Genomic DNA, 27686 nt, shown 5'->3' with positions numbered 1-27686 from the left:
GCCATGGCGACTGGTAAAGACGCAGAGCCGGGCGGCAGACGAAACGGTAGTGGTGGAGATGGTGAGAGCCATAGGGGTTTTATTTCCCCCTTTTCTCCCCGTCAAACGCCGGGCTGGTCACCTCATTGGACGCCGGGGTACCTTTAAGCCCGTGGCTATCTCAGGAGGCAGGGCCGTTGTTAAAGAAGCCCCCCCAAGGCCTCTCTGCACATGCTCAGAGACCCCCGCCCTTTCCAATGATACCAAATCATTGATGAAGATGGGGATGATATTATTATTATTCTGCTTATTATTATTATTATTATTATTATTATTATTATTATTATTAGTCTACGGAGAGGGGCGGTATACAAATCCAATAAATCAAATATTATTACCATCATCATTAATAATATTATTATCATTATTATTGGGACAATAATAATAATAGCCTCAAAGTTTTTCTCTGGGCAAATATCATGAATAGATTATTCCTAAAAGGGTACTTTAATTCTTCAATATCTTTGTTTGTTTGTTTGTTTGTTTGCTTGCTTGCTTGCTTGCTTAGTCCTCCCTCCTTTTTCCTTCTTTTCTTTCATCCTTCCTTTTTTTCCTTTTTGATTGATTGATTGATTGAACATATTTATGTACCGCCCACTCTTGAAGGACTCTGGGCAGCTTCTAACAAATTAAAACAGTTTCTAAAACAATAAAAGCACTCATTCATAAACCCCAATTTAAAAACACACATACTTGAACTAGAATTCCTCATTCATGTCCGGATGACTTAGCATCAATTTTCTTTTCTTTCTTTCTTTCTTTCTTTCTTTCTTTCTTTCTTTCTTTCTTTCATTCTTCCTTCCTTCCTTCCTCTTTTCTGTCTTTCTTTTTGTCTTCTTTTTTCTTTTCTTTCCTTTCTTCCTTCTTTCCTTCATTTTATTAGCCACCCATCCTACCACAGGGTAACTCTGCGTGGTTTTAATTTAATTTAATTTAGTAATTTAACTTAATTTAATAGTTTAATTTGGCTTAATTTAACTTAATTTAATAATTTAGTTTAATTTAACTTTGATGTTTTAAATGCTTTGCAGATCTGCTGTGGCTGGAAGCATGCACCACAGGGGTAATCAAGCCAGCCAAATACTGGCTAGTTGCCTTCATAAGAAACATAAAGATGAATGAAGGATAACTTTGGCTTATCTATTGGTGGCAGAGCTAATTTGAAAAAAGAAAGAAATAAATAAAATCCCAATTAGTTGATTAAAAGATTTAAGAGTTGCATTCACCCAAAACTCCTATCCACAGTTCACAGATGTCATAAAGCGATAAACTTAGTGTGCCGACGATACATTTATCGGCACACTAAGTACCATATTAAAATAAACAAACCTTGAATGGCACTTTAAAAAATCTGTATATGGACAAGATGTCCATCTGCCAATTGCAAAACATGATACTGCTTAGATCCGCAGATATTCTATTTGTGCCAATCCATTACAACATTCTTGGGAAGACGGTGACGCAAATGAAGGCAACACTTCTAAAGAACTGGCAGTTGTGAGTTCCCTGCGTTGGGAACACACCACAAATATGATTAATAATAATTTGGCGGGGGGGAGTGACTTACAACCAGTCCTCACCCTTACAGCTGTTGCAGCGTTCCCACTGTCACATGATCAAAATGTAGGCACATGCATTTATGACGGAGAAGCTGGATTTGCTTAACGACTGCATGGTTCACTTAACAACACTCAGTGAGTCGCTTAACAACCATGGCAGAAAATTGGGCGTGACTCATGTAAAAGTCGCCGTGCTTAGCTTGGTGGAAATTCTGGTTTCATAGAAACATAGAAGACTGACAGCAGAAAAAGACCTCATGATCCATCTAGTCTTATACTATTTCCTGTATTTTATCTTAGGATGGATATATGTTTATCCCAGGCAGGTTTAAATTCAGTGGCTGTGGATTTACCAACCACGTCTGCTGGAAGTTTGTTCTAAGGATCTACTACTCTTTCAGTGAAATAATATTTTCTCATGTTGCTTTTGATTTCCCCCCCAACTAACTTCAGATTGTGTCTCCGTGTTCTTGTGTTCACTTTCCTATTAAAAACAGTCCTCCAGACTATACAGATTGAGTTCATTAAGTCTTTCCTGATACGTTTTATGCTTAAGACCTTCCACCATCCTTGTAGCCCGTCTTTGGACCCGTTCAATTTTGTCAATATCTTTTTGTAGGTGAGGTCTCCAGAACTGAACACAGTATTATTCCAAATGTGGTCTCACCAGCGCTCTATATAAGGGGATCACAATCTCCCTCTTCCTGCTTGTTATACCTCTAGCATAGTTTCAATAAAGGACCGCTTGTATATGTGCCATCCTGGATTTTTAGAAGACATGAACTATCAGGGGAAAGCTTGCCGATGGTCAGACTCATGCCTCTTTCAAACAAGTGTCTTTGTTATTCACACCTTCGTTCTTCCTTCCATTCCCACAGCCGAGCAGTGTGTGTTCGCTGGGCAGCTCGTCCAACGCTTCCTCGGGCAGATCCCGTTCTCATTCTCGCACCCGTTACCGGACCAAGGCTGCGAGTTCAGAAGTCGATGAGAGCCTCTTTGGCGTTTCCAAGGTGAGGGCGTGAAGGCTGCTGGGAACCAGGGTCTTAGAATAGAATAAAGCTGGAAGGGACCTTGGAGGTCTTCTAGTCCACCTCCTGCTCAAGCAGAAGAACCTATATCAGCAAACACAAGCAGCTATCCAGTCTCTTCTTCAAAACCTCCAGTGACGGAGCGCCCCACAATTTCCAGTGGCAAGCTGTTCCACTGGTGAATTGTCCTCACTTTTGGGAAGTTTCTCCTTAATTCCAGGTTGCTGGAATTAAGGCCAATCATAAAGAGATAGTGAGTTCTAGTACTGTTTTAGGCACAAAAGCTAATTGGGTGACTTTAGCCTCATCACCAGGAGACAGTGAGTTCTAGCACTATTTTAAACATGAAATCTAATTGGGTGACTTTGGGCCAATCACCAGGAGACAGTGAGTTCTAGTACTGTTTTAGGCACAAAAGCTAATTGGGTGACTTTAGCCTCATCACCAGGAGACAGTGAGTTCTAGCACTATTTTAAACATGAAATCTAATTGGGTGACTTTGGGCCAATCACAAGGAGACAGTGAGTTCTAGCACTATTTTAAGCACGAAAGCTAATTGAGTGACTTTGGGCCAATCACCAGGAGATAGTGAGTTCTAGTACTGTTTTAGGCACAAAGTCTAATTGAGTGACTTTGGGCCAATCACCAGGAGACAGTGAGTTCTAGTACTGTTTTAGGCACGAAATCTAATTGAGTGACTTTGGGCCAATCACCAGGAGACAGTGAGTTCTAGTACTGTTTTAGGCAGGAAAGCTGATTGGGTGACTTTGTGTGGTCCAGTCCCTTTTTCTTAGCCTAGGCCCACCTCACAGGGTGGTTGTTGTTGTGGGGGGGGAATAGAAGGAGGAAGCCGCATTGGATATGTTTGCTGCTGTGAGTTATTTGTAAATATCATTTTTTTAAAAATGTAAATCCCTCCCCTGAGTCTCTCTCCTTCTTTTGCAGAATGTACAGTTCTCCCGTCCCGACAGCCCCATTGTGCTCCTCCATGACGCGGCTTCAGGAAGAGGGAAGCCTCTGGGGTGGGGTCGCAAACCCCAGACGATCCGGCTTATTACTCAAGACCTCATTCGGGATCTGGTGTAAGTCCACCGGGGGGTCGTGTATATTCCACTTCCAACTCTGGCTTTACTCCTCCTTTCTACAAGGCTATAATGATTCTCCACCGTCCCGATTGTCCCAAATTGTGCTTTTTTCAGGGCTTTCTGGGTTTTCTTTTTCTTTTGAAGATGTTTCACTTCTCATCCAAGAAGTGTCTAGAAACATAGAAACATAGAAGTCTGACGGCAGAAAAAGACCTCATGGTCCATCTAGTCTGCCCTTATACTATTTTCTGTATTTTATCTTAGGATGGATATATGTTTATCCCAGGCATGTTTCAATTCAGTTACTGTGGATTTATCTGCCACGTCTGCTGGAAGTTTGTTCCAAGCATCTACTAGTCTTTCAGTAAAATAATATTTTCTCATGTTGCCTTTGATCTTTCCCCCAACTAACTTCAGATTGTGTCCCCTTGTTCTTGTGTTCACTTTCCTATTAAAAACACTTCCCTCCTGGACCTTATTTAACCCTTTAATATATTAAAATGTTTCGATCATGTCCCCCCTTTTCCTTCTGTCCTCCAGACTATACAGATTGAGTCCATTAAGTCTTTCCTGATACGTTTTATGCTTAAGACCTTCCACCATTCTTGTTTCCCGTCTTTGGACCCGTTCAATTTTGTCAATATCTTTTTGTAGGTGAGGTCTTCAGAACTGAACACAGTATTCCAAATGGGGTCTCACCAGCATTCTATATAGCGGGATCATAATCTCCCTCTTCCTGCTTGTTATACCTCTAGCTATGCAGCCAAGCATCCTACTTGCTTTTCCTACCGCCCGACCACACTGCTCACCCATTTTGAGACTGTCAGAAATCACTACCCCTAAATCCTTCTCTTCTGAAGTATTTGCTAACACAGAACTGCCAATGCAATACTCAGATTGAGGATTCCTTTTCCCCAAATGCATTATTTTACATTTGGAAACATTAAACTGCAGTTTCCATTGCTTTGACCATTTATCTAGTAAAGCTAAATCATTTACCATATTACAGACGCCTCCAGGAATATCAACCCTATTGCACACTTTAGAGTCATCGGCAAATAGGCAAACCTTCCCTACCAAACCTTCCCCTAGGTCTAAATAAGTATCAATCCTTCCCTTCCCCACTGTCCAATCAGAGCTGAGGAAACTTCTTCGATGAGAAGTGAAACATCTTCAAAAGAAAAAAAAACAGGAAAGTCCAGTTGCTTCCTGAAAAAGGCACCTCTATTCTACAGTTCCCTCTAGGAAACATAGAAGACTAACGGCAGAAAAGGACCTCATGGTCCATCTAGCCTGCCCTTATACAATTTCCTGTACTTTATCTTAGGATGGATATATCCCAGCGACCGGTTAGGTCTCACAGAGTTGGTCTCCTCCGGGTCCCGTCAATTATACAATGTCGTTTGGCGTGACCCGGTGGAAGAGCCTTCTCTGTGGTGGCTCCGACCCTCTGGAATCAGCTCCCTCCAGAGATTAGAACTGCCCCTACCCTCCTTGCCTTTCGTACACTCCTTAAAACCCACCTCTGTCGTCAAGCGTGGGGGAACTGAGACATCTCCCCCTGCCTATGTAGTTTTCTATGTATGATATGACTGTATGTATGCTTTTTACATATTGGGGTTTCTTGCTTTTTAGACTTTTTAAATTATTTTTTTTAATTATTGTTATTTTAGAGTCTAACTATTAGATTTGTCATTATATATTGTTTTTATCATTGCTGTAAGCCGCCCTGAGTCTACGGAGAGGGACGGCATATAAATATAATTAATAATAATAATAATAATAATAATAATAATAATAATAATAATAATATGTTTATCCCAGGCATGTTTAAATTCAGTTCCTGTGGATTTACCAACAACGTCTCTAGGAAACAGTTGGGAGGGCGCCAGCATATAATCGTGCCACCGCTGAGGACATTTATTTATTTGCTAAATTTATTTTCGGCCTGTCTCACTTGTGGCTTCAAACAATAGATGCCAATTCAAGGTAAACCGCTCCAAACCCGATTGCAGAAAATACGACTTCAGCAACAGAGAGGTCGATGCCTGGAATGCGCTACCTGACTCTGTTGTTACATCCTCAAACCCCCAAAACTTTAACCCTAAACTGTCTAATGTGGACCTCACCCCAATCCTAAGAGGTCTGTAAGGTGGCGTGCATAAGCGCACCAGCATGCCTACTGTCCCCATTTTTTCATACTCATTTATTTATTTATTTATTATTTAGATTTGTATGCCGCCCCTCTCCGAAGACTCCTGTATTCACGTCCATCCTTACACTTATTTATCTTGTACATTTATTTATTTTATTTATTCTGTCCAATACACAACGAGGGTTTTAGTGGGTATTTATCTATACAGTATACACATAGTAAAATACATGATGAAGGTTATAGAGGAGATACTCATAGTAAAATATATCTAAGAAATAATAGAAAAGAAGGTATAGGAATAGAACATATCAATGAAAGAATAGAAGAAGAGATATAGGAAAAGAAAGGTATAGGAGATGTAGGAGAGCAATAGGACAGAGGACGGAAGGCACTCTAGTGCACTTGTACTCGCCCCTTACTGACCTCTTAGGAATCTGGATAGATCAAGGGTAAAGTGTTGGGGGTTTGGGGATGACACTATGGAGTCCGGTAATGAGTTCCACGCTTCGACAACTCGGTTACTGAAGTCATATTTTTTACAGTCAAGTTTGGAGCGGTTAATATTAAGTTTAAATCTGTTGTGTGCTCTTGTGTTGTTGTGGTTAAAGCTGAAGTAGTCGCCGACAGGCAGGACGTTGCAGCATATGATCTTGTGGGCAATACTTAGATCTTGTTTAAGGCGTCTTAGTTCTAGGCTTTCTAGGCCCAGGATTGAAAGTCTAGTCTCGTAGGGTGTTCTGTTTCGAGTGGAGGAGTGAAGGGCTCTTCTGGTGAAGTATCTTTGGACATTTTCAATGTCTGAGATGCGATATGGGTTCCAAACAGATGAGCTGTATTCGAGGATGGGCTTGGCAAACTAAATACAATTTTTTTAAAAAGGAGGAAAACGTAGCAGACCAGGGTATGTTGCATCCTTTGAGCACATCCAACCCTTTGGCCATTCGTGCCTGGCCCGCGTGAAGTCAATTGGCAGTTAGGAAATGAAATGGAAATAAATGTGCCGCAGGGGAAGAAGCTAAATGCGTACCTTGAGGCAAGAGGAAGAGGCTTTGCACACCTGTGGCAGAAAACCACCTGCCAGGTGAGGCTGTGTGCTCCCTCCTCTCTCAACAACACCTGGATTATCAGCAGCAGATTTAAGTTCAGCCTCTGCACAACAGCCCCTGTTTCTCCTAAGGCTCCTTGGGGAAATTAATTGGCACACGAACCAAAAAAGGTTTCGCCATCTCTGGCCTACATAACACACGGTCATAAGTCAAGGACTCCCTGCTTATTTCTAACCCCTCAACCTGGAGCATCTCTGGGCTGAGAGATGCTGTTAAATGAGAAGATCCACACTGGAGAAAATTATTATTATTATTATTATTATTATTATTATTATTATTATTATTTATAACCCCTCAACCTGGAGCATCTCTGGGTTGAGAGATGCTGTTAAATGAGAAGATCCACACTGGAGAAAATTATTATTATTAGTAGTAGTAGTAGTAGTATTAGTATTATTATTTATAACCCCTCAACCTGGAGCATCTCTGGGTTGAGAGATCCTGTTAGATGAGAAGATCCACACTGGAGAAAATTATTATTAGTATTATTATTATTAGTAGTAGTAGTAGTAGTAGTACTGTAGTAGTAGTATTATTATTTATTAGATTTGTATGCTGCCCCTCTCCGCAGACTCGGGGCGGCTCACAGCAGTGATAAAACAATATACAATAAGAAATCTAATATTAAGAGACTAAAATAACAATTTAACGTTAAAAGCCTAAAAAACCCCATTATTTAAAAAGCATACACACAAACATACCATACATAAAACTACACAGGCAAGGGGAGATGTCTCACTTCCCCCATACCTGACGGCAGAGGTGGGTTTTAAGAGGTTTACCAAAGGCAAGGAGGGTGGGGGCAATCCTAATCTCTGGGGGGAGCTGGTTCCAGAGAGTCGGGGGCCGCCACAGAGAAGGCTCTTCCCCCGGGTCCCGCCAGCTGACATTGTTTAGTCGACGGGACCCAAAGAAGGCCAACTCTGTGGGACCTGACCGGCCGCTGGGATTCGTGCGGCAGAAGACAGAGTCCTCCACTTACGACAGTTTGCCTAGTGACTGTTCAAAGTGACAATGTCGCTGAGAACGTTGAGCTACGACCATTTTCCCCCCACATTTAGGACCGTTGAGCACCCCCACGGTTACGTGATTTACGTTCGGATGCTTGACAACTTTTCTTTTAAAATTTAAATCGCTTGTCAAACATGTACGAGATAACAGGTATATATAAAGTCTCGCATTTATGACTGTCGCAGCACCTTAGGGTCACGTGGTCCCCTTTTGCGACCTTCCGACAAGCAAAGTCCGTAGGGAAAGCCAGGTTCACTTAACAACCGTGTTGCTAATTAAACAGCTGCTAATTAAAACAACGTGGCGAGAAAAAGTCACAGAATAAATTTCTCACTTAGCAATGTAAATTTTTGGCTCAGTTGTGGTCGTATGTTGAAGAATAGAATAGAGAATAGGAATAGATTATAGGAATAATCTAATAGGAATATTAGATTTGTTCACATTGTCTTTTTATTGTTGTTAGCCGCCCCGGGTCTTCGGAGAGGGGCGGCATACAAATCTAATAAATACAAATACAAATACAAATAGAATAGAATAGAATAGAATAGAATAGAATAGAATTCTTTATTGGCCAAGTGTGATTGGACACACAAGGAATTTGTCTTTGGTGCAGATGCTCTCAGTGTACATACAAGAAAAGATATATTTGTCACTTAATTTATTTATTTCTTTATTTATTATTTAGATTTGTATGCCGCCCCTCTCCGCAGACTCGGGGCGGCTCACAACAGAATACAACAATTCATGACAAATCTAAATTATAGTTTAAAATACTGTATTTAAAAAAAACCATTTACTAAGCAAACATACACACAAACATACCATGCATAAATTGTATATGCCCGGGGGAGATGTCTCAGTTCCCCCATGCCTGACGACAAAGGTGGGTTTTAAGGAGCTTACGAAAGGCAAGGAGAGTAGGGGCAGTTCTAATCTCTGGGGGGAGTTGGTTCCAGAGAGTCGGGGCCACCACAGAGAAGGCTCTTCCCCTGGGGCCCGCCAACCGACATTGTTTAGTTGACGGGACCCGGAGAAGGCCCACTCTGTGGGACCTAATCGGTCGCTGGGATTCGTGCGGCAGCAGGCGGTCTCGGAGATATTCTGGTCCAGTGCCATGAAGGGCTTTAAAGGTCATAACCAACACTTTGAATTGTGACCGGAAATTGATTGGCAGCCAATGCAGACTGCGGAGTGTTGGTGTGACATGGGCATATTTAGGTAAGCCCATGACTGCTCTCGCAACTGCATTCTGCACGATCTGAAGTTTCCGAACACTTTTCAAAGGTAGCCCCATGTAGAGACCATTACAGTAGTCGAACCTTGAGGTGATGAGGGCATGAGTGACTGTGAGCAGTGAGTCCCGGTCCAGATAGGGCCGCAACTGGTGCACCAGGCGAACCTGGGCAAACGCCCCCCTCGCCACAGCTGAAAGATGGTTCTCTAATGTGAGCTGTGGATCGAGGAGGACGCCCAAGTTGCGGACCCTCTCCGAGGGGGTCAATAATTCCCCCCTCCAGGGTGATGGAGGGACAGATGGGATTGTCTTTGGGAGGCAAAACCCACAGCCGTCTTATCCGGGTTGAGTTTGAGTCTGTTGACACCCATCCAGGCCCCAACAGCCTCCAGACACTGGCACATCACATCCACTGCTTCGTTGACTGGACATGATGATAGTCCGGCTACCAATAAGCAATCCAATCATATTAGGAACCAGTCAATATACATTGTAAGGATACAAGCAATAAAATTGCAGTTATTGATGGGAGTAGATGGGTGATGGGAACGATGAGAAGTAGTGCAGACTTAGTAAATACTTTGACAGTGTTGAGGGAATTATTTGTTTAGCAGAGTGACGGCATTCGGGCATCCTGTGTTGGACAGATGTCGTCCCTGTTGGTTGCAATGTGTGGCTGATTCTGGCTCACTCCCCCCCCCCCCTCCACTTTCAGTGTCCCCACGGTGGATCCCTCAGGAGAATCTCTGATCATCAGCCCTGAGGATTTTCAGCGGATTAAGGAATCCTCTCGAGTCCTGACGAAGGCGGAGCGTGACACCCAGCAAGCAGCTGCAAGGGCCGAGCGAGAAGCCACGATTGTAAGTCTGGGTTTTTTAATTTAAAAAATCACCTTGGAGGGTTGGACTAGAAGACCTCTGAGGTGCCCTGTCGTTCTGCATTTTCTCTTTATGATGCAAAAGCCCCTTTTACGCAAAAGTTCCCCCCCTCTCCTCTTCAAAGCTTCCGAGCACCAACCACAGATGGTCCTCTACTTACGACTTACAATCCAAGCCAACATTTCTGCTGTTAAGTGAGATGTATGTGTTAAATGAATTGTAAGACTTTCATGAACCAGTTGACAAGCGTCCAAATTTCCCTCACGTGACCATGGAGGTGTTAAGTGTGAAATAGTCGTAAGTGTGGAAATACAATCGCACGTCACTTTTTTCCCCAGTGCCGTTTGTAACTTCGAACAGTCACTAAATGAACTGCTGTAAGTCGAGGACCAGCTGTATAGCCGAGGTTGCAGTGATGAAGACTTTGATGGTTGCCCAGGAGACCCTATAGCATGTCCAGTCTTGTCCAGTCTCTTCTTTAAAATCTCCTTTGATGAAGCACCCACAATTCCAGTGGCAAGCCGTTCCACTGGTTAGTTCTTCTCACTGTTAGGAAATTTCTCCATAGTTCCAGGTTGCTTCTCTCCTAGGTTAATTTCCATCCATTGCTTCTTGTCCTGCCTTCTGGGGCTTTGGAAAATAACAGCCCCTCAAATATTAGAACTCTCTATCAAGACACACAAACACACACACGCATAAAAACATAGAAGATTGATGACAGAAAAAGACCTCATGGTCCATCTTGTAGCAGTAGATCCTTGGAACAAACTTCCAGCAGACGTAGATAAATCCACAGTAAATAAATTTAAACATGCCTGGGATAAACATATATCCATCCTAAGATAAAATACAGTACAGAAAATAGTATAAGGGCAGACTAGATGGTATGTTTGTGTGTATGCTTGCTTTTAATAATGGGGTTCTTAGTGTTTTTTAAATTATTAGATTTATTCTTACATTGTCTTTGTTATTGTTGTGCGCCGCCCCGAGTCTACAGAGAGGGGCGGCATACAAATCTAATAAATAGATAGATAGATAGATAGATAGATAGATAGATAGATAGATAGATAGATAGATAGATAGATAGATAGATAGATGATAGATAGATAGATAGATGATAGATAGATAGATAGATAGATAGATAGATAGATAGATAGATAGATAGATAGATGATAGATAGAATGGATAGATGATAGATAGATAGATGATAGATAGATAGATAGATAGATGGATGGATGGATGGATGGATGGATGGATGGATGGATGGATGGATGGATGGATGGATAGATAGATAGATAGATGATAGATAGAATGGATAGATGATAGATAGATAGATAGATAGATAGATGATAGATAGAATGGATAGATGATAGATAGATAGATAGATAGATAGATAGATAGATAGATGATAGATTGATAGATAGATGATAGATAGACAGACAGACAGACAGACCATGAGGTCTTTTTCTGCCGTCAGACTTCTATGTTTCTATGTTTCTATCTAGTCTGCCCTTATACTATTTCCTGTATTTTATCTTAGGATGGATCTATGTTTATCCCAGGCATGTTTAGATTCAGCCACTGTGGATTTACCAACCAAATCTGCTGGAAGTTTGTTCCAAGGATCTACTACTCTTTCAGTGAAATAATATTTTCTCACGTTGCTTTTGATCTTTCCCCCAACTAACCTCAGATTGTGCCCCCTTGTTCTTGTGTTCACTTTCCTATGAAAAACACTTCCCTCCTGAACCTTATTTAACCCTTTAACATATTTAAATGTTTCGATCATGTCCCCCCTTTCCCTTCTGTCCTTCAGACTATACAGATTGAATTCATGAAGTCTTTCCTGATACGTTTTATGCTTAAGACCTTCCACCATTCTTGTAGCCCGTCTTTGGACCCGTTCAATTTTGTCAATATCTTTTTGTAGGTGACGTCTCCAGGATTGAACACCGTATATTCCAAATGGGGTCTCACCAGCGCTCTATACCCAGTCTCTGCATAGTCTCTGTCTTTTCTCTAGTTTGGCCAAATTCAATTCCTGCAACCGTTCTTTTGTGTGTTTTAGTCTCCAGGCCTTTAATGCTCTTCTCTGCACTTTTTCCAAAATCTCAACATCATTTTTTTTTTGTAACACGGGGACCCAAAAACTGGATGCAGAATATTCCAGGTGTGGCCTTACTAAACCTTTACAGAGCGGCACTAATCCTTCACGTGATGCCGATTCAACGCCACTGCTGATGCAACCGAGAATTGTACTGGTTATTTTCATATTCAAGCGATTGTCATCTGGAGTCAATCACTCCAAATAGTTTTAACGGTGCCAAACCCATAGGGTCTCCCACCTTTTCCTCTGCCCTGGATTTTAGGGGGGGGTGTAGCTTTTTTTTCTTAGCCAAGGAACATAGCCTGCTTTGGGCCTCTCCCATTTCATAAACCGTCTCTGAGCTGTCAGGAAGCTAATTTGCAGGTTGCTCTCCGTCACGTTCCTCCGTGCTCAGTCATCACTCAGCGTAGTGTTCATACAAATGTTTGTTTATTCCAGGCTGTAGCGAAGTGGAAACAACTTCAACGGCAAGTCAAAAGAGAATAGAAGGTGGCAATTATCCCATGTGTTTAAATGAGCCAGCAATTAAAATAAACCGGAGCATGGTGCCCTGTCACCATTGTGCTAATTTGGCAGATGAATATTATTTCACGTTGGACAATGTTCCTGATTGAGCTTCAAATATGTCCCATCTAATTTAGATTGGTTGTGTTGTGTTCTTCTCTTTTCTTTACTTCTGCATCTGTCTCTCTGTGTCTGCCTACCTATTTATGCCTGCCTATTTGTCTATCGAATCCATCTATCTATCTATCTATCTATCTATCTATCTATCTATCTATCTATCTATCTATCTATCTATCTTCTCTCTCTCTAATCTGTCTAATACCTATCTATCTCTATCTATTTCTCTGTCTCTGTCTGTCTTGATATCTGTCTTTCTATCTATCTATAACTCATCATCTATCTATTAATATATATACATTATCTCTATATGTATCTTATCTATGTCTGCCTGTCTATCCCATCCATTTACCTTTTAATCTATTTATATTTATCCAGCTCTCTATCTCTGTCCATCTATCTATCTCCTCATCTATATTTTCATCTATCTCTTAAACTTTCTCGATTTATTTATCCATCTCTCTCTCTCTCCATCCATCCATCCTTGTGAAAGCCCCTTTTTTGGGTGAGTTTTGCCTTCCAGGATAAGGTACCGTAGGTGCCGACGGAAGAAGAAACATAATTTCCCCAATCCGCCCCCTCCCGCCCGATCAATTTGGTTGCATCATTTAATGCTCTCAGCCCGACTGCATTGTCGGTTCTTATCAATTGTGATGCTGGCTGGAAGCATTTCCTTGGAACTGGGCAAGTCCATCCACCCAGAAGGAAGTCGGAGGTGTTTTCCTGGTAGGAGTCCCAGGTTGCGAACTGTTGTGATTCAGCCTGAGGCTGCTCAGGGACCGGCTGCGTCTCTGCTGGATCCAGGCCCGGAGGAGGAGGACAGTGAACAGGAGGGGGAGGACCAGGCAGACGGGGGAGAGGAAAGTCAGGAAGAGGATGAGGGGGAGCAGCCTAAGAGCCCCAGGGGGGGCCCTCTCCCCAGCCAGTAGCCTGTCCTCATTGGATGAGGAAGCACAGGCTATAATTGACATGAGACAGAGACGTGCAGCTCAGAGACGGGACCAATTAGAAAGGTATTGGCATCACTGAATTGGCAACAGCTGGGTTTGGGTGTGGTTTTCCTCAGCAGGGTTTAAAAGGCAGGCCAGCCCTTGAAGCCATGTGGAGCGTTATCAACTGGGAGTTCTGTGACCCTGCTTTGCTTCTCGGCGTCTCTGATCTTGGCTGGTGGCCTAGAAGACTGGAAGACTTGGGGGAGGCGTATGTTTGTTATCTCCAGCGTTGTTTTTGACAGCAAGAATCCTGTTTTACTTCATGGCCTTCGTGAAACATCTTTGAAGTTTCAACGGGTTCCTGTGTATAAGGACATTTTCTGTTACCTGTGTTTGCTTTGAATTCTATAAACTGCCTTTGCTTTTTACCAGTGTGTCTGGATTCTCTTTTTGGGTTGGTGTTTGCTGGAGGGACCCAGACAGAACACGAACCAGGGAACAAGCCCAAATGGCTTCCTCGCCTTCTCAACCCCCAGGTGGCCGTGAACGAGCGCAAGAAATCCATGAAGCTGAAGGAGATCCTACGGAAGAAGAACGAGAAGCTCAACGACCTGGAAGAGGAGGCCAAGCAGCGAGCCCAGTACCTCCTGGCCCGGGCCAACAACCTCCGGATGGAGCAGGAAGACGAGGTCAAAACACTCGGAGAGGTGGGCGATCAGACCACGGGGGTGGTGAGGAGGCTGCCACTTCCAGCGGTCACTAAGCGAACCGTTGTAAGTTCGAGGGCTACCGTCTCCCGGCAGATTATCCTACAAGCCAAATGCCACGCCATTCGGGATGCTCAGATCCTGGAGAAGAAACAGATCGAGAAGGAGATGACCGAAGAGGAGAAGAGAGTGGCTCACCTGATGGAGGCCGAGAGGCAGAAGGCCAATCAGATGCAGGACCAGCTGGAACGGAAGAGGAAAGAGGAACTCTACAGGTGAAGGGACTGCTGCCTTGGGTCAGCTTTCGAGCCAGGATCTGGGGGGAGCCTGCCAGTAAATAGCCATAGCGCTTGGACTTATATACCGCTTCACAGCTCTCTCTTAAGCGGTTTGCAGAGTCGGCCTCTTGCCCCCAACCATCTGGGTCTCCTCATTTTATCAATCTCAGAAGGATGGAAGGCTGAAAGGTTGAGTCAACCTTTGGCTGATCAGATTCAAACTCCTGGCAGTGGGCAGAGTTAGCTTGCAATAATGCATTCTAACCACTGGGAGGGAGGGAGGGAATAAAGGATGTGAACAATAATAGTAATACTTACCAAACAGTAAATATTTTGACAGTGATATGGAAGGATGGAGGGAGGGAGAGAGGGAAGAAAGGAGGAAAGGAAGAAAGATTGGAAAGAGAAGGAGGAATGGGAGGGAGAGGAAGGAAAGAAGGAAGGAAAGGAAGGGAAGGAAGGAAGGAAGGAAGGAAGGAAAGGAAGGAAAGGGAAGGAAGGAAGGAAGGGAAGGAAGAGAAGGAAGGAAAGAAGGAAGGAAGGAAAGGAAGGAAGGAAGGGGAGGGAGGGAGGGAAGGGAAGGAAGGGAAGAAGGAAGGAAGGAAAGGAAGGGAGGGAAGGAAGGAAAGGAAGGAAGGGAAGGAAGGAAAGAAGGAAGGGAAGGAAGGAAGGAAGGAGGAAAGGAAGGGAGGGAAGGAAGGAAAGAAGGAAGAGCATTTAGACTTCTATCCTGCTTCACAGTGTTTTGCAGCCCTCTCTAACCTGTTTACAGAGTCTGCCTCTTTGCCCCCAACAATCTGGGTCCTCATTTTACTGTCCTCACATGGACAGGAGGCTGAGTCAAGCTTGAGCCGCTCAGGATTGAACTGCCGACAGTGGGCAGAGTTAGCCTGCAATACGGAAGGAAGGAAGGAAGGAAGGAAGGAAGGAAGGAAGGAAAATAGCAATAGCACTTAGACTTATATACTTCTTCACAGTCCTCTCTAAGCGGTTTACAGAATCAGCCTTTTGTCCCCCCAAAAATAGGTCCTCATTTTAGTGACCTTGGAAGGACAGAAGACTGATTCAACCTTGAGCTAATCAGGATCGAACTGCTGGGAGTGGGCAGTAAATAAGACCTTATTTAATCCAACATTTAAAAAAATAATAAATAGCTCCACATCTCGCCATATCGTACTACAAAGATAGGGATGGGGGGGGGGGAGTTGGGCAACATCTCAAGAGGGTTGAGACAAAATCTCTCACAGAGAAAAATGTCAAGGTGACTACAGTCCCTAGAAGAATCTGTGTCAAACTCGGCAACTTTAAGAGGGTGGACTTCAACTCCCAGAATTCCCCAGCCAGCATGCTTGGTGCAGACATCTTTAAAATCTGCTGGCTGGGGGATTCTGGGAGTTGAAGTCCACCCCTCTTAAAGCATGCTGGGAATTGGCGAGAGGCTTTCCTGAAGCCTCCTCCTCTCTCTCTCTCTCTCTCTCTCGTCTAAACATATATCCATCCTAAGATAAAATACAGAAAATAGTATAAGGGCAGACTAGATGGACCATGAGGTCTTTTTCTGCCATCAGACTTCTATGTTTCTATGTTTCTATGTTGTCATTTCTAGGGGGAGACGCCACCTCATCGAACAGATTGAGAAAAACGAGGAAATGCGAGCAGTGAAGGCTGAGCAACGGGATCAAGAGGCCCAGGACATGCTGGACTACCTAGAACGGCTGCAGTTTGAAGATGAGAGGGTGAGGCCCAGGAGCAGATGGGGAGGGGGATGAGCTCAAGTTCTAATCCCACCTTAGATATGAAAACTGGCTAACTGACTTTGGGCCAATCACCAGGAGACTGGGTATTCTAGTCCCACCTTCCAGGAACGTTGACTGGGTGACTTTGAGCCAATCACCAGGACACAGGGAGTTCTAGTCCCGCCTTACGACATGAAAGCCAGCTGGGTGACTTTCGGCCAATCACCAGGAGACTGGGAATTCTAGTCCCACCTTCGATGAAAGTTGACTGGGCGACTTTGAGTCAATCACGAGGACACAGGGAGTTCTAGTCCCGCCTTAAGACATGAAAGCCAGCTGCGTGACTTTCGGCCAATCACCAGGAGAATGGAAATTCTAGTCCCACTTTCGATGAAAGTTGACTGGGTGACTTTGAGCCAATCACCAGGACACATGGAGTTCTAGTCCCGCCTTACGATATGAAAGCCAGCTGGGTGACTTTCGGCCAATCACCAGGAGACTGGGAATTCTAGTCCCACCTTCGATGAACGTTGACTGGGCGACTTGAGTCAATCACCAGGACACAGGGAGTTCTAGTCCCGCCTTAAGACATGAAAGCCAGCTGGATGACTTTCGGCCAATCACCAGGAGACTGGGAATTCTAGTCCCACTTTCGATGAAAGTTGACTGGGTGACTTTGAGCCAATCACCAGGACACAGGGAGTTCTAGTCCCGCCTTAAGACATGAAAGCTAGCTGGGTGACTTTCGGCCAATCACCAGGAGACTGGGAATTCCAGTACCGCTTTAGGCATGAAAGCTGATTGGGTGACATTGGTCCAGTCTTTTTTTTTCTTCTCAGCCCAGCCCACCTCGCATTTAAATTCAATGAAATTGAGTAAATAAATGCGGCCCCCAAGAAAGACTCTTTTTTTTCAAAATTAGAAGTTAAACCCTTAAGAAGCAGGCTGAGAGGGAACTCCAGATTGATGGTCGTTGTGGATTTGTTTAGGTCAGATGGAAAGAAAATGTGTAAACCTATCACAGTATATCTGAACTTTTAAGGGAAATGGCATCAACAGGTGATACAACACTTTAGGACAGGTCATGAGGTCTTTCTTTATTTTTTTCTTTCTCTTTCTTTCTCTCTCTCGCTTTCCTTCTTTCCCTTCCTTCCATCTTTTTCTTTCCTTCTCTCTCTCTCTCCTTCCTTCCTTCTTTCTTTTTCTTTCCTTCTCTCTCTCTCTTCTCCTTCCTTCCTTCTTTCTTTTTCTTTTTTCCTTTCTTTTCTTCCTTCCTTCTTTCCCTCCATTCCTTCTCTCTTTTCTTTCCTCTTTCTTTCTTTTCTTCTTTCTCTTTCTTCCCTCCTTCTTTCTCTTTCTTTGTTTCTTTCTTCTTTTTTCCTTCCTTCTTTTGCTTTCTTTCTCTCTTCCTGCCTTCTTTCATCTTCTTTGTCTTTCTTTTTTTCTTTCTTTTCATCCTTCTTTCCCTTCATTCCTTCTCTTTTTTCTTTCTTCTTTCTTTCTTTTCTTCCTTCTTTCCCTTTCTTCCCTCCTTCTTTCTCTCTTTCTCTCTTTCTTTCTTCTTTGTTTCCTTCCTTCTTTTGCTTTCTTTCTCTCTTCCTGCCTTTCTTCTTTCTTCTTCTTTGTCTTTCTTTCTTTCTTTTCATCCTTCTTTCCCTTCATTCCTTCTCTCTTTTCTTTCTTCTTTCTTTCTTTTCTTCCTTTTTTCTCTTTCTTCCCTCCTTCTTTCTCTTTCTTTGTTTCTTTCTTCTTCTTTTCCTTCCTTCTTTTGCTTTCTTTCTCTCTCCCTGCCTTTCTTCTTTCTTCTTCTTTCTCTTTCTTTTTTTCTTTCTTTTCATCCTTCTTTCCCTTCATTCCTTCTCTCTTTTCTTCCTTCTTTCCCTTTCTTCCCTCCTTCTTTCTCTCTTTCTCTCTTCTTTGTTTCCTTCCTTCCTTCTTTTGCTTTCTTTCTCTCTTCCTGCCTTTCTTCTTTCTTCTTCTTTGTCTTTCTTCCTTTCTTTCTTTCGAGCCTTGTCTAGGAAATGGAACGCCGTAGATTGGAGCGCTTGAGGATCCAGGGCGAGATCCGGAACATCAACGACGAAAACCAGAGGCGCAAAGAGGAGAAGCTGAACCAAGAGAGGATGGCCGACATGCGGGTGCTGGAGTACCAGAGGAAGAAAATGGTACGATGGGGGTCGCAGAAAGCCGCCCAGCCCTCCAGTCAAGGAACCATACCCCCAAACGAGCCCCTGTTGTTGGGAAAACTCCACAGGGCCTTTTCTGGAGTGGCCCCCAGAGGGGGGATTTCCCTTCCCACTAAGGGTGATAATTGCCCCCACCCCCCGAAGGTGCTGAGGTGGGGAAAAAAATCTCACAGATTTTCCTCTGTTCCGAGTAGCAGGCTTTGTTGTTCATGTCTTCATTGAATAGAAACCTAGAAGACTGACGGCAGAAAAAGACCTCATGGTCCATCTAGTCTGCCCTTATACTATTTCCTGTGTTTTATCTTAGGGTGGATCTATGTTTATCCCAGGCATGTTTAAATTCAGTCCCTGTGGATTTATCTACCACGTCTGCTGGAAGTTTTTTCCAAGCATCTACTGCTCTTTCAGTAAAATAATATTTTCCCACGTTGCTTTTGATCTTTCCCCCAACTGAATGCAGACACGGGAAGCCGAATTTGAGGCCGAGCAGGAGAAGATCCGAAAGGAGAAGGAAATGGAGACGGCCCGCCTGCGGGCCCTGCAAGAAAAAGCCCAGGACCACCAAGCAGAGCAGGTATTGGGGTGGGGGTCTTCCACCTCGATTTGCCCAATTTTGCGCACCCAAAACGGGTGCAACGAAATTCCGCGGGCCAGTCAGACCTGCTCCATGGATCCAAAAATGTCTGATATAAGAACCTAAGAGCCCTGCTGAATGGGACCAAAGCCCATCGTGTCCAGCATTCTGTGTCCCACAGTGGCCCACCAATTGTCCATGGGGATCTTGAGCAGAAAGAGAAGGCAAGACCCTCCCTTTCCCTTGACCCCCAACAAATGGTACTCAAGGGAACCCTGCCTGCCTCAATCAACATAGAGGCGGCACATGGACATCTGTTTCAATACACTTGGCATCCCTGAATCTGTCTAATCCTGCCTTGAAACTATCCAGGCTGACAGCTGTCACGACCTCTTCTGGAAGGGAATTCCATCAACCAAGGACCCTCTGGGGGAAGAAATATTTCCCTTGATTTGTCCTCACTTTCTTACCTATAAGCTTTAGGGAGGGGTCCCCCGTCCTGGTATTGTGTGATAGAGAAAATAATTTTCCTCTCTCCACCTTTTCTATCCCATGCGTGATTTTATACGCTTCAATCAAGTCACCCCTTCAACGCCGTCTTACAAGGCGTTGCAACCTGGTTTCATAAGGGAGGGGCTCCATTTCCTTGATCATTCTTGTTGCCCTTTTTTTTGCACCTTTACCAGTTCCATTCTATCCTTCTTGAGGCGCGGTGACCAGAGCTGTACACAGTACTCCAAGTGTGGTCTCACCATCGATTTGTACAGAGGCAATACAACACTTGCCGACCTATTTTCGATTCCCTTCCTAATCGTGCCAAGCATGGAATTTGCTTTTTCTACTGCTGCTGAAGGACTAGGGGAGACATGATAGCTGTCATCTACTATTAGAGGGGCTGCCACAGAAGAGGTGATCAACCTATTCTCCAAAAAAACTGAAGGCAGAACAAGAAAAAAATAGATATAAACCACTATCTAAAAGGATGTGGAGACTCTAGAAAGAGTGCAGAGAAGAGCAACCAAGATGATTAGGGGACTGGAGGCTAAAATGTATGAAGAACGGTTACAGGAACTGGGTATAGTTTAAAGAAAAGAAGGACCAGGGGAGACACGATAGCAGCCTTCCAATATCAGGGGTTGCCACAAAGAAGAGGGAGTCACGTTTAAAGGTGCAAGCAACCAATATATATATATAGGTTGCTAATGCAGTCAGACGGGGACACGATTGAAGGACTGACTAAATGGTGGCAAAATGAGATACAAGTAGAGGTACAAGATTGATTGATTGATTGATTGATTGATTGATTGATTGATTGATTGATTCACTTACTTACTTACATACTTACTTACTTACTTACTTACTTACTTACTTACTTACTTACTTACTTACATACTTACTTACTTACTTACATACTTACTTACTTACATACTTACTTACATACTTACTTACTTACTTACTTACTTACTTACTTACTTACATACTTACTTACTTACTTACTTACTTACTTACTTACTTACTTACTTACTTACTTACTTACTTACTTATTGGATTTGTATGCCGCCCCTCTCCATAGGCTCGGGGCGGCTAACAACAGTAATAAAAAACAGCATGTAAATCCAATACTAAAACAACTAAAAAAACCCTTATTGTAAAACCAAACATACATACAAACAAACATACCATGCATAAATTGTAAAGGCCTAGGGAGAAAATATGGAATGGAAAATATAGTAGAAAATATAAGAAAAATAAAAAATACAAGAATTAGGGAAATGAGAAGGAAAATATTACATAAGTCTCCGAGTCTACGGAGAGGGGCGGCATACAAATCCAATTAATAATAATAATAATAATAATTATTATTATTATTATTATTATTATTATTATTATTATTATTATTATTATTGGTATTATACTCCCATTCAACTCATGTGTATGTCGGGGTGGTGGGCACATTTCACTACGCACTGTTTTATGTTGTGTGTATATTAAACTTGTTAAAAAATTAATTTAAAAAAAATATTTTAAAAAAAATTAAAGAAGAGGGAGTCAAGCTATTCTCCAAAGCACCTGAAAGTAGAACAAGAAGCAGCTGGTGGAAACTTAGAACTAAGGAGAAAATTCCTGACAGTTGGAACCAGTGTTCCCTCTAATTTTTTGGGGGGGTGGGCGGAAAAGTATAGTGTCTGAGCGGCAGTCCCTTCGGGTCTGGGCGGCACAGAAATATTAAATAAATAAACAAACAAACAAACAAACAAACAAATAAACAAACAACCCACCCTGTTTTGCCTCAGAGAATTTCAAAATAAAATACTGTACTGTGTGTCTATAACAGTGAGCTCATAATAGGGCAACTCTATCAATATCAAAATGCCACTTAAATAGTTGAGCTAGTTTCAAACTAGATTTTGATTTTCTTTCTCTCTTCCTTACTCCCATTCTTTTTCTTTCTCTTTTCCTTCCTCTCTTTTTTCTATCTGTTTCTCTCTCTTCCTCTCTCTCTCCTTCCCTCTCACTCTTTCCCTCTCGGCTTCTGGGCAGGTTTGGAAAACTCTGAGTTGATGATGATTTTTAAGTGAGCGATTGCTCACTGCTCAGCTTAGAGGGAACTATGCTTGGAACAATTAACCAGCGGAACAGCTGGCCTCCAGAAGTTGTGGCTGCTCCAATACTGGAAGTGTTCAAGAAGAGACTGTCTGCAATGGTATAGGATCTGCTGCTAGAGCAGGGGGCTGGACTAGAAGACCTCCAAGGTCCCTTCCAACTCTCTTATTCTCTGCCCTTCCAGCACGCCCTGAGGGCCAAGCGCGACCAGGAGGCCACCGAGCGTGAATGGCGGCGGAAGGAGAAAAACGCTGTGCAGAAGAAGCTGCAGACGGAGGCCATGTTGAAACAGAGCCGGTTGGAGCAGGTGGCGCAGAAGGAGCACAATTTGGCCATCCAAGTGCAGCGGGACCGGGCTGAATTCGAAAGGATTGTCAGGTGGAGCATTGGGGCGCTTTCCTGTGAAATTTTTTTTTTTTTTTCCCCATTGGTCCTGGTGGAAATAAACCCTGAGGAGGATTGGTCTGGCTTCACCGTTTGTCAACCTTCGTAACTTCAACTCCCAGAATTCCCCAGACAGCTGTGCCAGTAAAGGAATTCTGGGAGTTGAAGTCCACATATCTTGAAGTTAGTAAGGCTGAGAAACATGATGCTAGATACATTTTAAGAAGGGTGGACTTAGGTCCCACAGAGTTGGCCTTCTCTGGGTCCCGTCAACTGAACAAGGCAGGGGAAGAGCCTTCTCTGTGGTGGCCCCGACCCTCTGGAACTAACTCCCCCCAGAGATTAGAATGGCCCCCACCCTCCTCGCCTTTCGTAAACTCCTTAAAACCCACCTTTGCCGTCAGGCATGGGGGAATTGAAACATCTCCCCCGGGCCTATACAATTTATGTATGGTATGCTTGTGTGTATGTTTGTTTTTAATAATGGGGCTTTTAGTGTTTCTTTTAAATTATTAGATTTGTTATATATTGTTTATTATTGCTGTGAGCCGCCCCAGTCTACGGAGAGGGGCGGCATACAAATCTAATAAATAAATAAATAAATAAATAAATAAAATAAATAAACTCCCAGAATTCCCCAGGCAGCTGTGCCACTTAGGGAATTCTGGGAGTTGAAGTCCACACATCTTGAAGCTAGTAAGGTTGAGAAACATGATGTTAGATACATTTCAGGAAAGGGTGGACTTCAACTCCCAGAATTCCCCCAGGCAGCCAGGTTAGCTAGGGAATTCCAGGAGCTGAAATCTGCGTATCTTAAAGTTACTAAGGTTGAGAAGGTTACACTAGATACATTTTAAGAATTGTAGACCTCAACTCACATTGGCTGGGGGATTCTGGGAGTTGAAGTCCGCACACCTTAAAATTTGATAAAAACACCAATCTAGACAGAGGACAAATGGGAATTTTGCATCCATCTTCCTCTGCCCTAAAGCAAACCTAAGTGCTCATGGTAAAGAACTCCAAAAGAATCGCAACTCCCCCCTTTTTTTTTTAGGGCCAAAAATATAGAATTTTTTTTGCTCTTTAATTTGGGCTAAATCCTACGAGCTGCAGTTCCCCTTTCCCGCCACTAGTGGCACTGCCTCAAGTGGGGGGTGAATTTAGCAAAAGCATTTAGACTTATATACCACTTCACAATGCTTTACAGCCATTGATGGGCTCCTACAGGTACGGTTAGGTACGCAGAACCCATAGAAAAATTTTTGAATTTTTTTTTCTTTTTTCCCCCTTCTGTTTTTCCTCTCGCAGTAAATGAGGTTGAATGTGTATAATTTTAAAAGAGCTGTGCGTATGTGTACATACACTTTATATTCGTAAGCTCCTTAAAACCCACCTCTGTCGTCAGGCTTGGGGGAACTGAACTACCCTTTTCCCCCTAGGCCTATACAATTTATGCATGGTATGTTCTTGTGTATGTTTGGTTTTAATAAGGGTTTTTTAATTATTTTAAACATTAGATTTGTTACATGCTGTTTATTACTGTTGTTAGCCGCCCCGAGTCTACGGAGAGGGGCGGCATACAAATCTAATAAATAGATAGATAGATAGATAGATAGATAGATAGATAGATAGATAGATAGATAGATAGATAGACAGACAGACAGACAGACAGACAGACAGACAGACAGACAGACAGACAGACAAACAAATAAATATTGTACATTATGTATATTTATATATGCCTGTGTGTGTGTCTGTATATATATATATATATATATATATGTATATAATTAAAGAGTATATTTTGGATGTTCAGTAATAGTAAATACTGTAGTTAGGGAAACTGTATCACTTTGAGGCAAGGAGAGGCCAGGCACACTAACCCTGACCCAAACCTTTGACCTGAGTGACATCAAGTTGGCCACCTTTAAGCCGCACCCACAAAATAAGCCATGCCCAAAGTGTGGTAGTAAAAAAAGTTGCATCCCTTCACTGTTTATAGCCCTCTAAGCGGTTTACAGAGAGTCAGCCTCTTGCCCCCAACAATCTGGGTCCTCATTTTACCGACCTCGGAAGGATGGAAGGCTGAGTCAACCTTGAACCTACGGAGATTCGATCTGCCAAGCTGCTGGCAGCCAGTGACCAGCAGAAGTAGCTTGCAGTACTGCACTCTAACCACTGCACCATCGAGGCTCTTATGCAAATATTTGGTTCCACCCATTGGCATCGCTCAAGAATTAGTTATCACGCATTGGTTTCAGATCCGGGGAGGGTGTGGGGTGGGATTCAGTTAAAAACTATCATCAAACCAGACAGACAGGCAGCAGTCATCGGATGACAAGTTGTCTAATCAACGGGTTGAATAAGACCGACGTTTTCCTCCTAGGATAATAGATCCTCCCAGGGCATTGAATCCAACCCACTGGGGGTGGGAGGCAGGTTAGGTCTTCCCCTCCGAGAAATTTGGGATGTTCATCCTTGGAGGTGAAGCATTTGAACGTCTTCAGGAGCTGGGATGACGGATGAACCATGTCCTGTTTGTCCAGAAGGGTTTGTCCCGCTCAAGCACAGGGACTGAACTAAAAGACCTCCAATGTCCCCTCTGTTATTAAGCTCGCTTAGAAAGTGTGCTACTGGGTGGACATCCATCTGCCAAGGATATGTTGTGTCTTCCCAAAAAATATTACAGGTAGTATTCGACTTGCAACGGCTCTTGAAAAAGTGACTTACAACCACATATCACACTGGCAGCATTCCTGTGGTCACAGGAACTAAATTCAGAGGCTTGGCAACTCAGGCTTATGACGGTTTTAGTGTCCCGGGGTCAAGCTAAATTCACTTAACCAGGTTACTCGTTTGGCGGGTCCCCGGGGAAGAGCCTTCTCTGTGGCGGCCCCGACCCTCTGGAACCAGCTCCCCCCTGAGATTAGAACAGCCCCCACCCTCCTTGCCTTCCGCAAACTCCTTAAGACCCATCTCTGTCGTCAGGCATGGGGGAATTGAAATATCTTCCCCAGGCCTATACTGTTTATGTATGGTATGTTGTGTGAATGTTTTTTAAATTATGGGTTTTTAGCTCTCTAATTATTGAATTTGTATTTTACACTGTTTTTCTGTTGCTGTTGTGAGCCACCCCGAGTCTGCGGAGAGGGGCGGCATACAAATTTAATAAACAAACAAACAAACAAATAAGTGATTCACTTAACAACTCATGGCCAGAAAGGTTGCAAAATGTGACAAAGCTCACTGAACTGGCATCTCAGTTAACAGCAGTCATTCTGGGCTGCCCTTATGGCCATAAGTCAAGGTTCCCCAAACTTGGCAACTTTAAAACTTATGGACTTCAACTCCCAGAATTCTCCAGCCAGTTATGCTGGCTGGAGAATTCTGGGAGTTGAAGTCCACAAGTCTTAAAGTTGGCAAGTTTGAAGACCTCTGTCTTAAGTCCTTGCTTGCTGCCAAGCTGACCTCCAACCCCTGCCCCCTCTCTCCCCCCCCTTCCTCTCCCCAGGATCCAGCGGGAGAAGATCGAGAAGGAGCGAAAGGAACATGAGCGCCGATTGGCCCTCCAGATGACCCACGCGGACGAGCTCCGGCGCCAGGTGCGCGAACACCAGCAGAAACAGGTCCAGGAGCGGATCGCCATCTTTGAAGAGGGCAAGCGACTCAAAGATGAAGCCCGCCGGCGCAGCGATCGCCTGAACGAGATCAAGAGGAGGAAGTTGGACGAGCTGCGGTAAGCGATTGACTCCCGGAGACAATTGAAAAGTTCAAATTTAGGCACAGTGGGAAGGGACCTTATAGCTCATCTAGTCCAACCCAGGGGTGGGATTCAGCCCTACTTCAGACTAGTTTGGGCAAACGGGGTGTTAATCTTAATCTGATTCGCCGAACCGGTTCTTACAAGGACTGGCTGACCCCACCTACCCTGCCCGTGCCTCCCAGGAGTCTCCGCACGGCCCATTTTGGATGTCAGGTAAGAGCCTCTGTAAGGGCTCTTAGAGGATGAAAAATGGACCTAGTCCAGAAATAGGCCAGTTTCCGGCATCCGGAGGGTGTCCGGAGCGTAGGGGAAGCTGTTTCCATCCTCCTGGAGGATTAAGGTGAAGCTCTGGAGCCTGAGGAGTGCGGAAAGCGGGCCTACCAGAAATACTCATGGCATTTTCACCCTCCCGGAGACTCGAAGAAAACTGCCCAAGCCTGGGAAGGGTGAAAATGGGCCTACTGGAAGTCCAGAAATAGGCCTGTTTCCAGCCTCCAGAGGGCCTCCAGAGCCCAGGGGAGGCTGTTTTCACCCTCCTGGAGGATTGACAGAAACAGACCTATTTTCGACCTCCAGGAGTCTCGAAGAAAACCTCCAGAGCCTGAGGAGAGTGAAAACACCCCCACTCTGCCATGGTGCAGGAGTCCAAGTAGGCCACGCCCCCATGGCCACGCCCACCCAGCAACTGGGCAGTGAACCAGTTGCTAAAATTTTTCAGTCCCACCCCTAGTCCAACTCCTGCGCCTGAAGAGAGGGCCGGGGCCGCCACAGAGAAGGCTCTTCCCCTGGGGCCCGCCAGACGGCATTGTTTAGTCGATGGGACCCGGAGAAGGCCAACTCTGTGGGGCCTAATCGGCCGCTGGGATTCGTGCGGCAGAAGGCGGTCTCAAAGGTATTCTGGTCCTATGGGGAGTGGTCCACAATTCCCTAGAGTTACAAACTACAGACTACTTCCTTTTCCCATACAAGTATTCTTGTCTTTTTCTTAGTCTCCTAAAGCGGACATCTAGCAAAGGCTCCTGATCTTCCCCCTCCTCCTCTAAGTCAAACTCTACTGTCACTGGCATCTCTGCTGCCTCTGGTGGTCCTTCGGGTACATCCAGGACTATCTCTCCCTCACTCTCACTCTCTGCATCAGTTGGCAACACCACTGGCCCAGGGTACCAAGATGGGCCTGGTTCCTCCTCCTCAGAATCTATCATGACCAGAGTTGGACTCACAACACTTAGGATGATGCCTGTCTGGACCTTTTATTGGGTCCATCATACATTTCAACAGAGGCTACGCAGCCAGCCTTAAGTCGAGGGTTACCTGCATGTTGTCCCTCCATGAGGACTAGGCCCTTGTTTCAACCCTTGATGAATTTCTCCTTGTTTTTCTTTTGTCTCTCCCGCAGGGCTGCCGGGCTCCCCGAGAAATACTGTGTGCAGGTGGAACGCAAAGCTTTCGTTCAGTCCGTCCACTGAGCCGCAGGGATGTTTTTTCTAGTTAACTCTCAACGTGTAGCCTAGATTTTTATTTTCTTATCCTTACTTGAATAGATCTATTTCTGGATATAATCAGTGTGGAACTCATTCTTTTCCAAAAGTTTGATGATATCGGGATAAATACTAAATATACATGACAATAATGACAAGCTCCCCGGCGTTGCTAAAAGTCAAACCTTGAGCCAGTGGGGAGATTCGAACTGCTGAACTAC

At 44.0% G+C, this 27686-nt stretch overlaps 1 protein-coding gene across 1 annotated transcript; it reads left to right on the top strand.

Annotated features, from left to right (window-relative positions):
* CFAP45 (cilia and flagella associated protein 45) lies at positions 1–27546 on the top strand. Its single transcript, XM_070766398.1, has 12 exons — positions 1–61; positions 2477–2608; positions 3572–3708; positions 9933–10077; positions 14292–14462; positions 14559–14737; positions 16347–16476; positions 18495–18641; positions 19123–19236; positions 22025–22218; positions 25736–25960; positions 27384–27546. Exons 1-12 carry the CDS (start codon positions 59–61, stop codon positions 27451–27453), a joined length of 1647 nt encoding a protein of 548 aa, XP_070622499.1. The 5' UTR covers positions 1–58; the 3' UTR covers positions 27454–27546.
* Positions 27547–27686: the final 140 nt, after the last annotated feature.

Source organism: Erythrolamprus reginae, chromosome 13 (genome assembly GCF_031021105.1).
Source record: "Erythrolamprus reginae isolate rEryReg1 chromosome 13, rEryReg1.hap1, whole genome shotgun sequence".
NCBI lineage: Eukaryota > Metazoa > Chordata > Lepidosauria > Squamata > Dipsadidae > Erythrolamprus > Erythrolamprus reginae.
This window is presented reverse-complemented; position numbering and strand designations above follow the sequence as displayed.

Coding starts and splice junctions, on each gene's coding strand:
- CFAP45 (XM_070766398.1), top strand. Junction 2,609..3,571: donor GCCTCTTTGGCGTTTCCAAG/GTGAGGGCGTGA, acceptor CTTCTTTTGCAG/AATGTACAGTTCTCCCGTCC. Junction 14,738..16,346: donor AGGAAAGAGGAACTCTACAG/GTGAAGGGACTG, acceptor TGTCATTTCTAG/GGGGAGACGCCACCTCATCG.